This window comes from Aureobasidium melanogenum (assembly GCF_000721775.1).
Source record: "Aureobasidium melanogenum CBS 110374 unplaced genomic scaffold scaffold_4, whole genome shotgun sequence".
NCBI classification, from domain to species: Eukaryota; Fungi; Ascomycota; class Dothideomycetes; order Dothideales; family Saccotheciaceae; genus Aureobasidium; species Aureobasidium melanogenum.
Window position 1 is genome coordinate 774552 of NW_024470056.1, and position 15754 is coordinate 790305.

The 15754-nt window shown below is 50.4% G+C and overlaps 7 protein-coding genes across 7 annotated transcripts; 2 read left to right on the forward strand and 5 right to left on the reverse strand.

Moving 5' to 3' along the window:
* Window positions 1–979: 979 nt before the first annotated feature.
* On the reverse strand, window positions 980–2068 carry M437DRAFT_43166 (uncharacterized protein; the record flags this gene model as incomplete). The annotated part of the gene is made up of 1 exon (XM_041020696.1): window positions 980–2068. One exon carries the CDS (start codon window positions 2066–2068, stop codon window positions 980–982), a length of 1089 nt encoding a protein of 362 aa, XP_040882347.1.
* Window positions 2069–2447: 379 nt separating this feature from the next.
* Window positions 2448–4269, reverse strand: M437DRAFT_73258 (uncharacterized protein; the record flags this gene model as incomplete). Its single annotated transcript, XM_041025994.1, has 2 exons — window positions 2448–3361; window positions 3612–4269. 2 exons carry the CDS (start codon window positions 4267–4269, stop codon window positions 2448–2450), a joined length of 1572 nt encoding a protein of 523 aa, XP_040882348.1.
* Window positions 4270–5234: 965 nt separating this feature from the next.
* Window positions 5235–7084, reverse strand: M437DRAFT_43054 (adenylosuccinate lyase; the record flags this gene model as incomplete). Its single annotated transcript, XM_041020672.1, has 4 exons — window positions 5235–5556; window positions 5606–6496; window positions 6666–6858; window positions 6979–7084. The coding sequence occupies 4 exons, from the start codon at window positions 7082–7084 to the stop codon at window positions 5235–5237; spliced, it is 1512 nt and encodes a 503-aa protein (XP_040882349.1).
* Window positions 7085–7759: 675 nt separating this feature from the next.
* Window positions 7760–8560, reverse strand: M437DRAFT_9812 (dolichyldiphosphatase; the record flags this gene model as incomplete). Its single annotated transcript, XM_041029115.1, has 3 exons — window positions 7760–8202; window positions 8267–8456; window positions 8513–8560. Coding segments are annotated over 3 exons (681 nt in total), but the record flags the coding sequence as incomplete, so codon positions are not given.
* Window positions 8561–8961: 401 nt separating this feature from the next.
* On the forward strand, window positions 8962–10737 carry M437DRAFT_10200 (RWD-domain-containing protein; the record flags this gene model as incomplete). The annotated part of the gene is made up of 1 exon (XM_041018553.1): window positions 8962–10737. A coding segment is annotated over one exon (1776 nt), but the record flags the coding sequence as incomplete, so codon positions are not given.
* A 350-nt stretch (window positions 10738–11087) lies between these two features.
* Window positions 11088–12455, forward strand: M437DRAFT_42296 (uncharacterized protein; the record flags this gene model as incomplete). The annotated part of the gene is made up of 2 exons (XM_041020542.1): window positions 11088–11139; window positions 11197–12455. The coding sequence occupies 2 exons, from the start codon at window positions 11088–11090 to the stop codon at window positions 12453–12455; spliced, it is 1311 nt and encodes a 436-aa protein (XP_040882352.1).
* Window positions 12456–12532: 77 nt separating this feature from the next.
* M437DRAFT_82300 (1 U5 small nuclear ribonucleoprotein component) lies at window positions 12533–15607 on the reverse strand (the record flags this gene model as incomplete). Its single annotated transcript, XM_041027722.1, has 3 exons — window positions 12533–15339; window positions 15395–15534; window positions 15588–15607. 3 exons carry the CDS (start codon window positions 15605–15607, stop codon window positions 12533–12535), a joined length of 2967 nt encoding a protein of 988 aa, XP_040882353.1.
* Window positions 15608–15754: the final 147 nt, after the last annotated feature.

Here is a 15754-nt window from a genome sequence, read left to right on the forward strand (position 1 = left end):
ATTGTGTCTATCACATACCACCGCTTCGTCCTAGTCAGCTGTCATCCCTGACAAAGTTCAGCTGCAAGTGCGATCTGGAACAAGGAATAGAGAGAGGCCTAAAGTTTTAGGACTGCTACGTGCAGTCGTACTCTACTTGCAACGACTACGGAAGCGTCAACACGTGCAGACAGCTAATATGCGTGAAGCCAGCATTGAGTTCGAGTAACTTCAGCTACGCTGCTGGTGCTTAATTCATAATTACTTGGTACTATCAGACTGGTGTCAAAAAGTAATTCATCGTGGAGGAGGTCCGACACAGTATGAGATGTTGACAAGAAAGAAATGCGGATCTGCGAACACTGAATATATCCACGTAGACAAAAGTCGTCACCAAACTGCCCAGTGTGGTAGAGATAGACGTTGTGTGTTTGATCTGCAAACAAAAATAGCATTGATACTTGCCAAGAATGACGATCGCAGTTTGCATAAGTATGCACTCTTTACGCATTAAGAAAGCATTACTTAAGTGGTGCTTTCCTTGAATTCGAGCTGGTATTCGCTGACTAACCCTTGGCCATAAACTAGCATGAGAGCGTGATGCGAAATCTCTGAGTTGTTCAAAGCCATTCGTCCGGCTGATGTGAAGAAACGTACTCAATTGCAGCTGGTCAAACTGCCAACAGTACAGAAGCGGTCATGGCGAGATGGAAGAAAGTTAAGGTTGGTTCTGAAGTCGTTTGTATCATCTTTGTTCACAATATTCCGAAGCAATTGATGACCGTTGTTCTGAGGGTTTGAAAGCAAATTCGAGAAGAAGGGTGTATAGGTGAGCTTGTCATGGAACTCCGCCATATCTCAGCAGAAGGGATGGAGGGCGAGGGCGGAATCGCAGCGGCTGCCATTATGTGCCACAGTTCTCCAGGAGCCTGGTGACTGCAAGGATCGGGGTCTCGAAATCTCCAGAGGCGGACGGTCCACGAAGCATATACCCTCGTCTTCATGGGCTGAGGGCATACCTCTCCAAATAAAGATTCGAGCATTCTTGGTGAAGGTACTGGTCACGCACAGAGCCATCTGGACCAACAACAAGCGACCTTAGTATGAACATCTTGGTACCAGGTCCACCTTTTCTAAGAATGACTGGAGCGTCACCAACTCTGGCTGCTTCAAGGATTCGCCAGATTCTCCGGCGGTTGCGAAGAGAGACTGGAATGTGCAACGAGTCATTATCGTGCATGTGTATGTCGGGTTGAAAGAGTGAACAGAGCAGTGATTCCCAATCCCAAAGACCTGATGATTTTTTGTTGTACACAGAACAAGTGTCGAGGTCCCATAGCCAAGGGAAAATTCTTGGATTGACAAGTCGCTCATACGATTCGTCCTGTGATTTGATCGACTCCGGTTCAGTATCAGAGGCCGTCTCAAGGTTCTCCAGAATGGATTCTGTGATGTTCGGTATTCCAAGAGGGCCCGCCATCAGGAGAGCGTGAGCCCAAAGATGCTCATCTGAATCGTCGTCTGAATCAGGCTCGCGTTCCCATGGCATCGGTGTTAGGATAGTATGTGGCACGTAGAAGTGATGGGGTTCCTTGGGTATTGTGTCGTCCTCGAACTGGTCCAAACGTCGGCACAAAACCTCCCAGAGCTGTAACTCCGAGGTGATTTTGCCAGAGGTTGTGTCCGTCGCGGCTCTTTCCAGAGTTGAGGCGGCGTGTATGAACTTCTCGGCGAGCTCTAAGCAAGCTTTGTGAACAGGAAGATATAGTGAGCCGCCTCGAGGTCTGCTGGCTGACTCGATGAGAACGTTTGGGCTCACTGTTTCCTTCCGTTCCAGCAAGTAGAAGTTGCGAGTGTCGGGATCATACTTCGAGTTGAAGCGGAGGAGAACTCTGTTGGCCTGTCCAAGCAGATGCTCGCCCAGCCAGAAACCAGCTTCAAGATGATGACGGGGGTGGTATTCGTCGTCGATCTCGGTGCCATTCCGTGTCCGGTGTCCTGTGCTCAATATGATGGCTTCTCCTAGCCAGGTGTGCTCGCTGCCTAAGAAGGGGCCACCGCAGATATTGCAATAAATTTGTCGAGTCATCGGTTGAGTTTGGTATGAGTGTCAGAGGGAAGTAGCGGAGGATGGAAAAAAGGTCGTGACTTGTAAGAAGATCGATGCTGCCTAAAGTGAGGATAAGTCATAAGAGCCGCCAAGAATTGGTAATCATTCAACTCGGTCAGTCCATGCGAAGACACGTGGGTGGTGAAGTTCATATGTTCAGTGTTGATGGCGCGGTGAGTTGGGGAAGCAAATCGTTCTGAATTCGATGATTGATGGTGACAGATGTCAGTCGAGCTGATTACCTATGTCGTGAGGAGCTTCGCTCCTTCCCGTCGACACCGAAAGTTCTAAGTTATCTGCAATACGTCAGTCCATCATTGATCAAAGTAGATTCCGGGGATGTGACGATTATCTAAATCTATATAGACCTCCTCCTCACACATTTCTGCACCCCCCTCAACTTCCTACATTGACTCTGAAATCTGCGGTCCAGCCGCTCTATCAGATCATTCTTCTTATCTTCCAGCTCTTCAACAGCAGACTTGGTAATCCCCACAACCTCCTCCTCGAAATCTTCGAATCTTTCTTGAGCCCAAGTCTCAATATCATCTATACCTCGATCACGCGCTTCATTGAGTTCCGTCTTTGCTTCTCCAACAGTCTCTTCGATTTCCACTTCGGCTCTTTTGTGTTCATCTTCGAGGTCATCGATGAATTTGTCCATGTTTTGTTGGAGAGCTTGGTGAGTGAGTTGGGGTAGTTTTTCTTGGACTAGCGTTTCCATCTTATGGGTTACTAGTGCTTCGAGACGTGCATCTAGTAATGGTGCTAGGATGGATGAAAAGGCGCTTTCAATGATGTTGGGTAGCATTTGTTGCAGCATGCCACCCAAGACTTTTGTGAGCTCAGGTGGCAGAGCGGAGTAGTTGTCTGCAGGTCGAGGAAAGAATGTGGGCTTCATCTCTATACTGGATCCCCAAGCAGGAGAACTTGTTTTCTCGAGGGCAGGTGATGGCGTGTAGGTATTTCCAAGCCCTGCTGGATATGCGGGAAGAGGTGTGCAGGCTCGTGAGCCTGACTCCCTCTCTTGGTTGTGCCTGGCATTGTTTGTCATAGACTGACACGGCTCATCTCCAGATCCTCTGTTGATTGTCGGAGATGTGAAGGGATGCATTAATCCGGCATCAGGGGTATTGGCGTTGGTGAGATTAGGAGTGACGTGTCGTGAACTTGGAGTGTTTACTTCAGTGGGTGAACCTGGTGGCACCATGTCCCAGAAGAATTTTTGTATTTTCGTAGACGGCTCCTCTGATTGTTGTTGGCTGTTCGAATCTAGATAGTACGTCAGACTTGTCTATCAAAACCTAAGAACCACGCATGCTGATAGCTGATAGAAGTATGCAACTAGCGTAGCTTCAAAGATGCACAACAGTCTTTGAAAACAGGCTAGTGCCCACAGAGATGTAATAAAATATTGGCTTTCCTTGGTTGCTCTGCTGGTCCGAAAAATTTCGTGCATTGTTATAGCTACAAAAGTGACATATTCTAGTACACGGAGAGAAACGAATCTGTAGAAACTCACCAACACGGCTTCGTTTTCTTGAGGCACCAAAGCCCACCTGTTGTTGTTCCACTGGAGGTGGATGTATATAGCCCCATGTTGTCTCTTGCTTTCCACCACCGCCGCCAAGGCTTCGAAGGTCGATAGGATTTGCTCGGAGTCTGCGCCGGGCGATAGCAGAAGCAAAGCGCTCGAGGCGCACGCGGTGTTCTGACTGAAGTTGATCCCTGCCAAGATAGATCCGAAGTTGTGTTGTCTGACACAGGTGAGAAAACGCAGCGAACTGCTGTCCAAAACTGGTCGATACGAATGACAAGGGAAGAGGCGCTGTGGGGCATATGACGGTACCGGGAGTACGCATCGTCAACGAGAGACTCCATATGTCGCTACGGTTCGTCGGTATCAAGTTGAGCACTTCTGGAGGCAGTCTATGGTTTTGATTGTCAAGGTACAGTTCGCACGAGACTATGCTTTCGGGTCGCAAGACAAGGTCAAGGGTCTGTCCGGAGGAGAAACCTTCAAGGTACACAGCATGTTGGATGACAATGGAGCCTTCGGCTTTGGATTCATCGTGGATGATTGAGATATTGAAGCGGCCAAATGTCTCGCTGGCTGAGGCTACAGCTGGTTTGTTGCGGAAAAGCCAAGAGGCTCGGGCGGATCGTTTCCCTTTAGGCATTCTGGGCTTTTCCTGCAACGATCAGTTCAACTTGTCAGGGGGTCAATACCAAAGGGGCCCTCGACAAGGCGAGATCCCTCCCACCCGGGCTTCGATGAGACGTCTCGAGCAGCCCTAACTCGATAAGATGAGGAGTGGCTTGCACGTTTCTAATCTCGAAGAATCAGACTTCTCCGTAACCACCCAGCTCCCTGCTTGACCCTTCTAGCGTGAGCTGAAGTATAAGCGGTAAGCGGGTTGCCAGTGCAGACGGTAGAGAGCGAGAATCAACAAGAAAGACAGCCCAAAGACTTCTGACACCCTTCAGCTCTGGCCTGCAGATGCTGAAGATCACTCAGGAGTGGTGTAAAAGTCGTCGGTGCCGTATCAGAAGAAGTGCAAGATGTTTGCGATGATGATGATGAGGTTGAAGATGGGTTGATGTGATTCAGAGTTGGTTTGGTTGTCGCAGCCTTGAGATTTCGACGCGCGCCAAGCTTTCGTCACGCGCTCTAGCGCGACGCCGATTTATTTTTCGGCAAAGAAAAGCAATAATCAGATTAGTACTCATTATAAGACATCCATCCACTTGTGTGTGTTGCGATGATATAGCCAACAATCATGTATTGCCACCTCTCCGTGTGCTATATACAGTCACAGTGTAGCTATTGAATGCACAATACTTTTGTAAAGAATGTGGTCTCCATAGAGAGGATCCCACTGAAGACTATCTCAATGGCTAGCATTATATTCGGGTTGCCGCTGTGCATCTTCGCTAGCTACACTGTGACTGCTTTCAGCACACGGGGAGGCATGAGAAAGAGGTCGGTCGACCGTGACAGATTTGAACAAGTTGCAAAGCGATCATAATTAGGTACTTGGGCGACTTTTTACTATAATATCTACAGCCTTTTTTGTGCAAAACTCCCAAATCATCTCAACGTCTCATAGCATGTAAAACAATCCTTATCGTAAAGGCAACACATCTAAAGGATGATGTCACCAACCTTCTCCTCAATACCCTCAGCGCGGTACTTGGCGAGGGCCTTCTCGACATCACCCTCGGGTCCGCAGAACTTCTCGACCTGCTGAGGAGCACGGCCTGTGAAGGTGGAGGGGTCAAGCAGAGCGTCGAGCTCTCCGAGAATGGGCTCGAAGAACGGTGTTGCACGAATGCGCTCAATGAGGTCGTTGTGCTTACCCTCCAGCTTAACGGAAGCGGAGGCTTGGTGAGAAAGAACGCGAATCTCCTCGTGAGCATCCTGGCGAGAGATACCCTTCTTGACGAGAGCCATGATGATGTTCTCACTGTTCTGAATTAGCAAATGATCAAACTGTATTGGAAAACAAAACTTACGTGGCCATGAAGGGAAGCTCCTCAAGAATACGGTTCTCGATGCGCTTGGGGTAAACGACAAGACCGCTGAAGATGTTGTTCATGAGAATGAGCAAAGCATCAGCGCACAGGTACATCTCAGGGATGTCAATACGACGAATGGCGGAGTCGTCGAGGGTACGCTCCATCCATTGCGAGGCGTAAGTGGAGATGAAGTCAGCGTGGAGGTTCGCAAGACGACGACCAAGAGAGGTCAAACGCTCGGATCTCATGGGGTTACGCTTGTAAGCCATGGCGGAGGAACCGATCTGGTCCTTCTCGAAAGGCTCCTCAACCTCCTTCCAGGAAGCAAGATGTCTGATGTCGGTAGAGATACGCTGGCAAGTGGCACCGAAGTTGCAGACGGCGCTGCCAACCTCGAGATCAACCTTACGGGAGTAGGTCTGAGTAGCAATGGGGTAGCAGCCAGCGAAACCAGCCTTCTTGGTAACGAGCTCATCAAGCTGCTCGACCTTGTCATGGTCACCATCGAAGATTTGGAGGAAAGATGCCTGAGTACCGGTGGTACCCTTGACACCACGGAAGCAAAGCTCGTCACGAACTCTTTGCATAGCTCTCAGATCCATCAACAAGTCCTGGATCCAGACACATGCTCTCTTTCCGACAGTAGTCAACTGAGCGGGCTGAAGGTGAGTGAAACCAAGGCAGGGCTGGTCCTTCCATTGCATGGCGAAAGCGGAAAGCTTGTCAATGGCAGTGGCCATCTTCTTGAGGAGAATGTCGAGACCGTCGCGCATCAGGATGAGGTCAGCGTTGTCAGTAACGTAACATGAGGTAGCACCCCAGTGGATGATGCCGGCAGCGGCGGGAGCGCAGAGACCGTATGTGTGGACCCAAGCCATAACATCGTGTCTGATAGAGAAAGTCAGAACCGAAATTTCACAACGAACTGGACAGACCATGTATCGCAAAACTGCCAATACCAAACACAAATTGCTGGACAACGCGGAAACCACGCATATAGCACAAGATACGTCACGAATGCCAGATTCTGAAAATCACGGAAGATGCAAGTACTAACCTTCTTCTCTCCTCCTCCTTTGCGGCAATCTTGAACTCATCATCCTGGACAATCTGGTTGACCTTCATCTGGTTGATGGCCTCATCAGAAATGGCAAGACCGAGCTCCTTTTGAGACTCGGCCAGCCAGATCCACAGCTGTCTCCAGGTGCTGACACGCATGCGGGGAGAGAAGAGATGCTTCATCTCCTTGCCTGTAGTGCGGCTATTGAATCAGTATACCATGCTTATGTTCGCTGGCGCGTTCAATTGGCCGTGTGGAAGGGCAACATTGATGATTCAATCGGTCTTGGCGGGGTAAAGATTTTACGCACTTGCATAGCGCAGCTCCAGAGGATGTCTGAAGGTGTCGTATGGCGAAGAGTGATCAGAAGCCATCTTGTACTGTGATGCGAGGGTTGGGACGCTGAAGCTGGACATTTTGGAGAGAGGAAGAATGAGAAAAAATGAAGAATCAAGGCCGTGATTGGTTCCGATGCACGGCGGCGTTCGAGTAAGTGGTGAGGAAAGGGTCCGATAACGATAAGGAAAGTTTACGGGCTATGAGGGCAGGAGCGGAAGCAGCGAAGGACAGAGAGCACAGCAACAAGACGAGGAACAATTGCAAGCTGGACAGACTGTGTGAGTCTTCTTTATACCCGGAGGACGACGATTGTTCCGGCCGCGTGTGCCCGTAGGTTGCATTGGATTCCCGAAAGAGCTACACGTGATGGACATCTTTTGAGAAAAATGCGGGCACTGTGGAGTTGTTGGCTCTTGCATACATGTGAACGGCCGACTAAACGCGATGTCGGGCCCCGTGGGCGCGGAAAAGGTCACAATTATTCTCCCTGATTGGCGGAATGCGCCAATCCTTCTCCAAACCCTCAGTGTCTAGACAGCAGTAAGGCGTAGTCGTCCTGAAGGATCAGAAAATTCTTCGCTGTCCTGCCCGTGCAACTTGGAAACACATAATACCATTAGAAAACTGGACGGCGGCCGCTGATAATCGGCATCTTTCGCCCTCTTTAACCACGCCTCTACGCTTGAAAACGAGTGTTTCTTTCTAATGCGTAGATTGTATGTGATGGACAATATGGACATCTATCTGGACTTTTGCTCGCTTCTCTTGCTTCTACGTTGCTGCCACCTCTCCCAACCAGCATCAACTAGATCCTCGTTGACGACCAGATCTCGGATGCGAAAGAACTTGGCAATTGAAGTGTCCAGCACCCAGTCCAACCAGCCAGAGCGGCGCAGGTATGTTGTGAACAGATACCAGAAGACTGCAAAGAGGGCGCCCACGATGCACCCGACTAGGATTTGTCTTTCGGTATGGTAGTTGAGGTATATTCTGCTCTGGGCGACAGCAGCAGCACCAGCGATGACCAAGACAGACAAGGCAAGTCTTTCAAATGTAGAAGTCGGGATGTGGGTGGTCGAGGTGTTGGGAGCGTGAGGGTTGTGTCGCAGGAGGAGAAAGAGGGTCAAAGAGACGGCGAAGTACGAGACGAATTGGGCGTGCGACGAGGGCATACCGTAGCCTTTGCCGGTCAGGCCTGGAAAAGAGGCAGGGTCAGTACTAGGGTATGTCTCAGGGGGATGTTGGGCGGGAGTGCGTACGATGTGGTCTTTCTTCACGGATGGTGCGTTTGAGGATCCAATTCAGAGCTTCACAGGCCAATTGGCCAGCGAACATGAGGGCGACCTCTGCCTCGCGGGTGCTCCATATCAGAGTTGCATATGTGATGCACAAAGCCTGAGGTACAAGGGCCAGAAAGGCACAGGCATGTGCGATTGGGTCATTGGGATTCTGAGACCAGGGTTAGCTGCTTTGTATGGGACGGGCAGAAGCATGCGGCATCTCACATAATGGACGTGTGTCAAAGAAAGCGAAGCCAATGGAGGGGCATCCATCTTGGAGGAATGTTTGCTGTGACAAGAACTTTGGGAAAGACAAGACAAGCAAGACACGAGCACCAGCCAGATCCAAGGAACCAACTTCTGGGGAGCTCTGACGAAAGACTCTCTCTCTAGCGGCCGGCGATAAGACGCTTCGGCCCGTGTGCATGACCAGGCGGTGAGATTCTGCCAGCCGTCACCGAGGCGAAACCAAGACACCGTCAAAGCCGCCGTCTCTCAGTCACCGCGCCACCCAACATTTATTCTCCCTTCTGCGACACACGTCTCTCTGTTTCCATCACCTGCCAACATTCGCGACCCTATATAGTCTTTCGACCGAAGGATCACTTGCACTTATGACTTGCTCATAGCACCAGCCACTTGCGAGTCATCCTGATTCGGGCACCATGGACATCGAAGACGAGAGAGAGGAAGAGTTGTCGACCATCTCGGCCATCTATCCTGAACTACTCGTCGACCCAAACGATACCTTCGCCGCTTCCTTACATCTCGCCGTTAACCCCTCGAGTCCTCTCGCTTTGCGCTTTCCTTCGGCGCCACCACCATCCCCACCAGACTCGGAGAATGGCCAAATCAAAATCTCGTCTTTCGTTCCAGATTTCGATGAATCCTATCGTCTCGAACATCTCCCCCCGCTACACCTAAAGCTTTCCCTCCCCGAAGGTTACCCTGCCGAGAAACCGCCAACCATCGTCCTGTCCACAACACCAAAATGGCTCCCCGACGACAAGTTGAAAGAGTTGGAGCGCGAGTGCGAAAAATTGTGGGACGAATATGGTCGCTGCCAAATTCTCTTTTCTTATATCGACTTCCTACAACAACAAGCCGAGCAGGCTTTTAACTTGGAAACCACTGGTCTCGACCTGCCACCATCTCTGAAGCCTGCTTTGCTCGATTATGACTCCTCTACCAAGAAGGCTACATTCGATGCTGGCACCTTTGACTGCGGCATTTGTCTCGAGCCCAAAAAAGGTTCTTCCTGCTATCGCATGCGTCGCTGTGGTCATGTCTTTTGTCAGACCTGTTTGCAAGACTTCTATAATAATTGCATCACCGAGGGCGACGTTGGAAGAGTGCAATGTTTAGACCCCACCTGTGGCAAGGACGGGCCGGCTGGTCAGAACAAGAAGAGACGAAAGGAGAAGACATTACATCCGAAAGAGTTGCTTGCGATGGGTATCGAAGAGACCATGATACGTCGCTATGTCGACATGAAGCGCAAGAAGAAGCAGGAAGCCGACAAGACGACTGTCTACTGTCCACGTACATGGTGCCAAGGTCCTGCTCGCAGTGAGAAGTACCCGCCTATTCCTCAAGATCTATCATTGTACCCGGAATCGTCGAGCGAAGATGAAGACGATACTGAGCCGCAGAAAAAGGGCCACTCTCCCTCTGACCGGCTAGCTATCTGCAGCAAGTGCAGCTTCGCCTTTTGCAAAACATGTTATGCAGGTTGGCACGGCGATTTCGCTCGTTGCTGGCCTCGCAACCCAGCAGAGCTGTCAGAGGAGGAGAAGGCCAGCTATGACTACATCCGCACGCACACCTCACCATGTCCGACCTGTAGCAGTCCTACACAGAAGACTATGGGCTGTAACCACATGCGCTGTGTACAATGCGCCACCCACTTCTGCTACTTATGTGGTGCATGGCTGTGCCCTGACAATCCATATCAACACTTCAACAAGCCTGGTACCGAGTGCTATCAGAAGCTATGGGAGCTGGAGGAGGGTGACGAAGGTCAGGGAGGTGCCTTTGTTGGTGCGAGGCGCTGGGAGCAAGAGGCTCTGGCAGTGGCCCAGGCAGCAGACAGAGAAGAAGCAGAGGCTCTACAGCGTGAAGAGGACGAGGCCGCAGCAAGAGCGCTTGCAGAACAGCTCGATGCCCAGGACAATGCTGCAGCCATCCCCCAGCCTGCTCAAGACAACAACGTTCAACCTGCAGCAGCAGAGGCCGCACAACAGCCAGCACGTAGAGGCGGAGCGAGACGCGCACGAGGTGGAAGAGTGGCTGCTTTAGACGGTAGACGAGCAGGCCCTGCACCTCAACAACAGCAGGTCCCACCCAATCAGCAACAGATTGACGCTGCAGCTGCAGCAGCATTCAGACGATTCGTCGAGCTGGCTGTTCGCGATGAAGAAGACGGATGGGACTCTGATGAATTGGAAGACGATCAAGACGAACATTGGGTCATCCCAGTCAGGCGATGACCAGGGGGAAAACGAGGAGAGCATTATGCATGGTCGGCGTTCTTTGCATTGCTGGAGATTTTGTAAATATGGAGCGAGCGGCGTACATACCCAATGATTTATCTTACTTTCTTTTGCTACCATAGTACCAGTCTAATATACTGCTACAAATACCAGCTTTGTATATTGGATGTTAGACTTTCTATTCAAGGAACTGCATTGAACCCCCATGCAATTGCCTGTTTTGGACAAGATTGGAAGCGACGCGTCTTCGGTCACGTCACCCCGAAAAACATTGATGATCAACCTCACGATTCATGATAATACCAACGATGGACATTTGGACTGGAAGTTTACGACTTGATGACAGTAACGAGATACGAGGTGAGATTGATTGAAGAAATTGCTACCAATCAAATGCATACTCATTTAGTGTAACAGACATACAGATCAGTGCGCCTTCCTCAAAACATACACTACCAAGCGATTGTACCTTACAATTTCTCTCTCATGTCGACACTTCACGAATACCTCTACATTTGATCTGTGGAAACCGGCTGGATGTCTGGACCGCAAACTCTGAGACTGAGACATGGTTCAGCAATTTACTTCTCAGTACTAACGATGCAGAAGACCAAGGACATGAATGGTGGCAGAATGCTGCTCTAGAATCGACTTTGGGCGTTCTTGCTGCAGTAAAGTTTGCAGATGAGAGCAAAGTACCTCAACCACGGATTACAGAAATACTTTTCTACGCTGCTAGAAAGGATGTTCAACAAAATCTTCCGTCGCTATCGGATAATGAAGCCTCCTCTGCAGATCCAGAATTGGGACTTTACGCTCTTCCTCTGTCTTCTGATCTTCTGCTGTTTAACGATACGGATATCACACCACCAACCTCTCCAGTCTTGGGAACTTCAGATCCAAACACGATAGATGGTCGTTTCATCCCTCGCCCCTGGGACGAACCCACCCTCCGCCAAAGACGCAAGACCGCTCTCGACTCCACCTTCTCCGCTGCCACCGACCGCAGAAAGCGCCACTCAGGCGCCTCTGTAGCCGCCGCGGCGGCAGCTTCAAATAGTCCTTCCTTGCTACCTACCCTACCACGTCTAAAGTCCGAAGCAAGCAGAGGTTCCGTCCCTCTACTTACTCGCCCCAAGAGCCGAAGCCCGAGTATAGCAAGTCTACAACGCACCACTACGATTCCAGAAACCAAACAACGAGTAGCATCAGGACTTTCACGAGCGACGCCAGCACCAGTATCTAGCCCTCAACCATCCACAGAGCAAGAACTACTTCAACAGAAAAACAAAGACATGGTCTCTAAAGTCGTGTTAGCGGGTCTACGCGTCTGGGGCTTCACGGCTTCGAAAAGGAAGAAACGCGCCTCTACTTCTGCTGCAGAACCTGTAGACCCAGAAGAAGAGGCTAAAGACGAAGAGTACAAGTTACTCTACCATCACGTCTATAAAGCTGCTTGTTTTGCTTTCAGAGCGTGGATTGGAAAGGAAGATTTGAGTGGCAAGGAGTATGCGGAGAAGGTGCGAGATACCGTGGACGCGTTATTAGAGATTTTATGTAAAGACCCCATGGAGCAGACGGCAGGTGAAGAGATGGATCTCGGGGAAGGGTTCAAAGGTGCGGTTGTCAGGACACCCAAGGGAGAATTAGGTGAGGAGGAGAAAGGACTGAGATGATGAATGAACATTTTTTGTGCAAGTGCGAAAGATGATCATTTTTCTATTCGCTACAAGAGGTATTCGTGATGTTTACTTTACGCCGGTTGATCCAAGATACCACTCTCCTTCAGACTCCTGAACAACTCAGGTTCAAGGAACTTGCTAATCGTAACATCTTCAGCCAGGCCCTTCCTCCTACGTGTCTTGAGCACAAAGTCACGAGCAGTGGCTTGTGCAGAAGCAGGCTCCAGCGGTCTCAACTTGATGCTCTTGTCCAGTGGGTCACCAGGTACAATGCTCCAGCGGTCAAAGACAAGTGATAATGTGGCTTGTCCTTGAGTGTGGATGCGAAGGTCGGTTTCGAAACCGAACGAGTCTATTACAGGAATGAGACCTGACACTTTGTAGAGTGGTGTGCCGGCAATTGGGCCGTCAGAGAGGACGTGACCTCTGCGTCTGGCGAGGACTGTGTACAGACTGCTCACACTGTCTGCATTGCCGATCATGGAGCAGCTGTATACCGGCTCCATTAGTCGCGGGCTTGCCATCAGGAAACTGCTGTAGCATGCGCGACGAGCTGTGGGAATGATTTGACCACCACCACGGTAAATTGCCTCTGGTGCGAGACTGACGTCTGTGATCTTGAATTTGGTATTGCGAATTGGCTCTTCACAGAGAGGTCCTTCGCGAGTTCCCCATGAGAAGCCTTGACGAATTGTGTCTCGGACACCCTTGAGAAGTTTTTGATCCACGTCTGACGGTAATGTGTCGTTTTGTAGAATGTTAGGTCCCATGTCGTCAGGACCAAAGGCCCAAATGTTGCGCGAGGCTAGCAGATCATAACCGTAGTTCTCTTCGAAGAACTTGCCGACCTTGCGCACTGGATCTCTGATGTTGACCTTCCCACTCTCAATGTCCTCGGCAATGCCTTCATCAAGAGGTTCGGCAACCATTGTGAGTTTGTTCTTCTTGTTTGGTGTTAGTGCGTAACACTTGATGGCTGATGTCTCTACCACCGTTTCGCAGAAACGTGTGACAGGGTCGGAGACCTTGATCTCCATGGAGGCGTATAATCGGCGCAGGTCGTGCAAAACACAGTCCATGTAAAGCTCACCAGTTCCCAAAACAACGTGCTCACCCGACTCTTCCACCTTGGTAGTAATGAGAGGATATGATTTGTTGATTTTGCGGAGACCGTCAAGCATCTTGGGAAGCTCAGATGGGTTGATAGGCTCGACAGCCACCTTGAAGACAGACTCGAAGAAGTGTTGCACAGGACGGAAAATATAGGCGTCCTCATCTTCTGGAAGCTTAGGCGCGACAATGGTAGCAGTCTTGACGATTGAATTGTCGACGCCTCCAAGAAGAACGAAGTTACCAGCAGGAACGCCGCTGGTAGGAATGTTGTATCGCGATTCGCCAATCCAGACATCAGAAATAGTAGCTTCCACCATATCTTCCTCATCCTCGATCGTGTATCCCTCACCGAGTACACGCACTTTTTGACCAGGGCGTGCTGTACCACTCATGACGCGACCAAATGAGTTGAATCCAGTTGCATCAGTAGTATTGAACAGCTTCGTAACATGGACGATGAGGGGACCATCCTGGTCGCAAGAAAGCATGCTTTCGGCTGTCTTAGTATCGGTAGGACCAGTGTAGTAGTTTTCAAGCTTCTGCTTAGCTCCCTCTACAGGTGATGGGACGTGGTCAACGACCATATCCACAAAACCGGTTGCAGGACCAAAGAACTGCTCGCATGCCATCTTCAGAAGATCCTTGGCGTTTGCGCGAAGTTGTGTGGGCTTGAGATGAATGCCCAAACTTTCCAGTGTCTTTTTGAGATCTTCGGGGCTTTCGCTGATGGTGTGTGAGTAGAGCTTGTAGATGGGTTCGAGGACGAAGTTGACGAAAGAGCGTTTGCTGGCTGGTTCAGTTCCACGACGGGTGAATTTACGACTTCCAGGGTTGAAGTAAATGTCGCCCCAAAGTCTCTTGCTGAACTCGGGCACATCCAGACCACTGCCGGCATATGTCTCGGCGTACATGTGGGCGAAAGATGGAAGAGTGAAGCACCAGCCCATCATGCTACAAGCAAAAGCAACGTTGCCCTTTTCGGGACTGACACGGTACTTCTCGCCTTGACCGGGAATGGTGTTTTCAATGACAGTGTTGACCTCCTCCACGACATGCTTGAGCTTGAAGTAAGCATCAGCAGGGGGCAGCTTGAGCTCCAGAATCAGGCGGTCCATCTTGTTGATGACCAGGACCAGTGGTAGGTGGTTCAAGACAGCGTGCTTGATGACCATTTCGGTTTGTACTTGGACACCCTCAACAACGTCGACAATCAAGACAACACCATCAACCAGGCGTAGAGAAGCAGCAACCTCATCGGCGAAATTGACGTGACCAGGAGTATCCAGCATGTTGATCAAGTGTGACTTTCCTTTTGTAGCAGGCAGGACCAGACTCATGGGACCAGTCTTGATCGACACACCTCTTTCGCGCTCCAGAATATGGGTGTCGGTATATCTCAGTTGCTCTTCTCGATCGCGGCCCTTCCTTTGATCAAGTTTCTCTTGAATATTGTGTGTTTGCATAACGAGCATGTCCATGAAAGCCGTTTTACCATGGTGAAGGTGGCCAGCAAGGGCGACATTGCGGATTTGATCGGGAAAGTTCATCAAGTCGGTCATGAAATCGCGGCTGAAGAAAACAGGAGGCAGGTCGGCCTCTTCGACAGTAAACTTCTTTTGAACGACAGGAGCGATAATTGGCTGTGACAGGGCCTGTGTATCCTCCTCTTGAACCATAGTCTCGACATCCTGACCGTAAACCTGTTGCGCAGTAGGGTAGTATTGCTTGTCCTCGTGAAGAACGACGGCATTTGAGGGACCTTCATCTACGCCCATGTCAGTTATTCCTCGTATCTCCAACTCTTTCAAAGCAGCGCGTACCGTCGACTTCCATCAACTGCTGGTCATGAGCAGCAGTAACCTCATCCGGCTCGTCCTGGTCGTAGAGATAGTCATTGGCATCGACATCCTGCTCCTGTTCGATGTCCGAGTCTTCGGGCTCGCCGATAAAGTTACCGAACCTGTCGCAAAGGGTCAGTTTTGAACATATCTGAAAGGCGGATAGTAAGCGCACTCATCGTAAAGGTCGTCCATGGCGGCAGATGTAGTGTGGATGGGCGACAGTGGACGCGACAAAAGTTGAAGCTCGAATGCGACAGTCGCCGCGAGACTTCGTCTCCAACAAGATCGTCACTAAAGGCAGGCGCGAGTCAAGCTTCCCTCCGCCGTGCTTCACCGCTT